We start from the raw sequence: 4,379 nt of genomic DNA, 5'->3' as shown, positions 1-4,379 counted from the left end.
AGGGATATTTGTACTTTACTTTCATGTCCTTTAAATTTCTTGCAAGACCATAGAATGTATCTAGGCCAATGATGTAACGGACAATGGACTCTAATAATGTACACCGACACAAGCACCGACACATGCACACACATCACTTTAGATAAATAGCTAGAATATGCATGTTTAGATGTATGTTTAGGATTGTATGTTTAGATGTATGTTTAGGCTTTATACTTAGAAAAATCATTTTCCAAAAAAAACATGAACAACTTCACTCAAATCTTTTCCAAATAAACCTTGGGATCCCACATCCCATTGTATTTTCTTTTCCATTTTCTTAATCAAATTTCAACAAACTTTAATCATACTTTGACTTGTTTTTTTGCAAATGACTAATCAAACCCCACTCTTTTCTTAAATTCTCATGCCTTCAAGGCCTCTCAATCTCCATTCTTCAAAATCCTATTTTCAAACTTAAAATCAACCAACAAAAACAAAAACATTTTTGAGAGAGAACTACGGTGGATTTGATCCCTTAAACGGGCACGTAGGCAAGGAACAAAATTCCTTCAATTCAACTAAAATAAAAATTCAAACACATTCTTCTCCCTCCAATTCTTCACTTAGAACATTCTTAGGTTTAATAAACATTTTCAAAATAGCATTTAAAAATAAAGCGCGCACGTAGAAATTAAAGACGGTTCCTATAGGTTACTATAGTCGTTATGGGTGCCTAACACCTTCCCGTAGCGAAAACAACTCCCGGACCTCGATTCTCAAGGGTTTTGCTTACTTTTTCCCTTCCCAAGAAAAAATAAGATATCACCGGTTTAAAAGGTTCAAACGTAATCAATGTTTGACACCCGAAAACCAAGATAAAACACTTAATGTAAGAGAACGGAGGTTTTTCAGACCCTCCCACTCATTTGGATATTTGTCAAGATCAAGTTCTTGACATCTTTCAATAGTGAGTGTTTGGAGTGAACTCAAAGACTTGAAACCTTGTGGTAGAGACGCTAAATTAAAACAATCTCTAATGTGAAGTTGTTCAAGTGAAATGAAGTTTTTGAGCCATCTTTCAGGTGGAGAATGCTCGATGCGCTCAACTACCATGGACTTCAATTTGGAGAAGGGTTTCAATTGTGAATTAGAAGTTTTGATTTCAGGAGCAGCGTACTTCATTGTATCCTTCATTGATATTATGCTCGACTCCACCACAACGAGCTCATCATCAAGACCGGGATATAGCGGCATGCAAGCTAACTGAGGACAATATTGAATATTTAGCTTTGAAATGCAACTGAAAGATGGTCTATCATTTTCCCATATGTCTTTTTCCCACCAACTTTTTAGATTAGGACAATCTGACATTGTAAGTTCCTCCAAGGATTTATAGAATTCTGGTGTAGCAGAGGAAGGGGGCTTACCAACTTCATTGTTTTCTGCAATGAATTTCAGTGAGTCCAACCTCCGAAGTTGGAGAACCTTGAGATGTGGAAGCTTATCCATTGGCGGGAGAAATTCGCATTTTGGACAGTCGTTCAAGGTAAACTTGACAAGACAAAGAAGTGAATCGAGCCAGTTAGACAAGGTGAGACCATTGTACCCCACAATGAATAACATTCTCAGATTCGGAGGTGGCACAAGACGGTCAAGCGACTTCTTTTCGTTGACATTGCTTTCCTTTTCCTTCTTATCCTCCTCCTCCTCCTCATGATCCCATCTTAGAGTCAAGAACCCAAGGTGTTCTTTTTTTTCCAAAAATTCATCTTTAGCAACTTCCTTGGATGGAGAGAACTTGACTTGTTCCAGATGCGAAATTTCCATATGACCTCTCAGATTGTTGAGATCGGTGAGTTCTCTTAGTCCTCCCGTAACGTGTTTCTTGCTAGCCACAAAGAGTGACAATGTTTGTAAAGAAGTGAGCTTATTTATCCCAGTTGGCATGTGAGTTAGACCAAGACATCCCTCTAAGTTAAGATGATTGAGGCAACTCAAATCCTCCATGTCTTTTGGCAATTCCTTGAGGAAATGACATTGAGAAAGTTTCAATGTTTGCAAGTGGATAAGATTTGTGATGCAACTAGGAAGCTTCTCGAAGTTGTTATGAGAAAGATCTAGATACCTCAAGTACTTCACCTCTTCAATAGAGCTTGGAATTGTCTTGATCCCCAAGTCATGCATATCTAACACACGCATAGCCTTGAATGTGTTAAAGATCTTAATCCAGGTTGATGTTGTCATCTGTACCTCGTCAGGAAGCCGAGGGTTGTCAGTGTTGTATGGAAAAAGAATGGTCCTCAGATTTTTAGCTTTCTCAAACACAGAATCTGGGATCCCACACAACAAATCTAAAGCATAATCAAACGAAACTCGTAGCATTCCATCGTGAACACCCTCCCCCATCGAATCCACGGTGATGTTTTCGCGATTGTCGACGGTGACTAGCCTTGCAAGTTTATGCATTAACGGGTTTATTCTATATAAGTAGTTGATGTTTGTCACAACACCACCGTATTGGTTTTCGTTTTCTTCTTCCACTTGATGAAAAACCAAAGGAACAAATTCGTTGAAACAAGCTGGACCAAATTGTTGTTCTGGATAGTTGTTTGAGGAAATTGTTAGAAATCCTTCAGCCGTCCAAAGTTGAATTAGTCTCTCGGCATCAATCAAATAATCTTCTGGAAACAATGAACAATACGCAAAACACAACTTCTGATATGTGGGAAGATCTTCGTAATAGATATACCTGAACATTCGTAGAAACATCTTCTCTATGTCAGGTGCTGATTGCAGAATAGAGCCCTCATGATTATAGAGCATCACTTTTGCTACGATCACTATTGCAAGAGGGACTCCACGACAATCCCTCACGATCTCTGATGCGGTGCAGTGTTGGTTGTATTTTGAAACTGCTCCATGAATTTCCTCAAACAAGGACCAAGAGTCCTCTTGATTAAGCTCCTGCAACTTCAAAACATGTCTAACAGCAATGTTGTCCGCGACATGGTTACTACGTGTAGTAATGAGTATGGCCGTATCAGTACGGCCATCAACAGCTTCAGTTAATTTCTTCTGCAACTTCTCAAGATAACCAGGCTCATTAATCTCAATTCTCAAATCATCTATAACAAGTAAGAGGCGTTTCTCATGATGAGACTCGGCAACACTTTTTGCTATAGATTCAACATCAAAGGTTTTGATCCAAATTGGTAACCCAAAATTCATTTCGACTTGCTCATCCTCACAAACGAGATGAGCAAGTTTTGTTTTGCCAATTCCAGGAACACCAACAATAACAATAACAACAGGAACAGCAGCATCAGTGTTCTTCAGGTTCACCAGTTGATTTATAATCTCTTCCTTCTCATTTTCTCTTCCAACAGCTACATGCTTGGTAATTTTCTCAAAATCTTCACATGCAGACTTTCTTTTCTCAGTAGTATCACTAATAACTGCTGCTTCTTCTTCTCCTAGCTTCGTCTCTTGCTCGATCAGACGTTTGAGTTCCTCGGTGGCTTTCTTAACATGACGAGTGCCTTTAATGCGATTCTTTATGCTTAAGCTTGACCTGATACTCTCTTTGTAACGAAGATCCTCGGTCAAATCGTTCAAATCGATTACTACATCTTTAACCTTTTGAAGCCACTCGGAGTGGCTCTTTTTTTGGACTTTGTCATTGATTTGTTTAAGATTGTTTTCAAGCTGGTTGAGGTCAATTCCTGATAGTCGAATTGCTAAGGGTTTTAGGGTGTCCATCCATTGTAGGATGTTGGAAATTGAATGGGAAATCATGGCTACGTCCATTGTAGAATTTTTTGTGTCTGAAAATATAATACTATATTCAAAAACTTATGGATTATTGCTGTGATAATTAGGAGAATGGAAGAAGAAGATACTACTACTTCATATTGTGCTTTTCCATTATCTGGATTTAATCAATAAACTATAAAAATAGATAAGATTAAATTATGATTTAATACTTGTTAATTGATGATTATTAAATTGATAATCCAACAACAAAGCGTGATCAGTGATTTCAACTACTTGCTTGCTGGCCATCTAATTTTAAATTAGTTTTGATTGCCGCGTAACGTGTGTGACTCTTAGTCTATTACCATTTAAATAAATGGACTTAAACAAACATTAGAGAAACTTGAGTCAAAGAAAAAATAATAGAGAAACAAGTGTTCCCCCTCAAAAAATAAAATAAATAGAGAAACAAGTGTTAAACATATCATGAGATGTATATGTTTATTTTTATATATATTTATATTTCCCTTGCATAAAGTCTATGAATGTGTAAAATGGTTGATTTATAAAAGAGGTGATTCATTAACCTAAAGTCTTAGGTATGTTTGGATTGAAGGTTTAGGAGGGGAAATGAGGGGAAGACT

General features: G+C 37.4%; 1 protein-coding gene across 1 annotated transcript; it reads right to left on the bottom strand.

The window, feature by feature from the left end:
* Window positions 1–1,146: 1,146 nt before the first annotated feature.
* LOC146920660 (putative disease resistance protein RGA4) lies at window positions 1,147–3,866 on the bottom strand. The gene is made up of 2 exons (XM_085714095.1): window positions 1,410–3,866; window positions 1,147–1,327 (listed from the first exon to the last, which is right to left on the bottom strand). The coding sequence occupies exons 1-2, from the start codon at window positions 3,787–3,789 to the stop codon at window positions 1,266–1,268; spliced, it is 2,442 nt and encodes an 813-aa protein (XP_085570221.1). The 5' UTR covers window positions 3,790–3,866; the 3' UTR covers window positions 1,147–1,265.
* Window positions 3,867–4,379: the final 513 nt, after the last annotated feature.

Source organism: Medicago sativa, chromosome 5, assembly GCF_051527215.1.
Source record: "Medicago sativa cultivar Bolivia chromosome 5, Bolivia_mono, whole genome shotgun sequence".
NCBI lineage: Eukaryota > Viridiplantae > Streptophyta > Magnoliopsida > Fabales > Fabaceae > Medicago > Medicago sativa.
The sequence above is the reverse complement of the archived record's forward strand: the minus strand, read 5'-3'. Positions and strand labels throughout refer to the sequence as shown.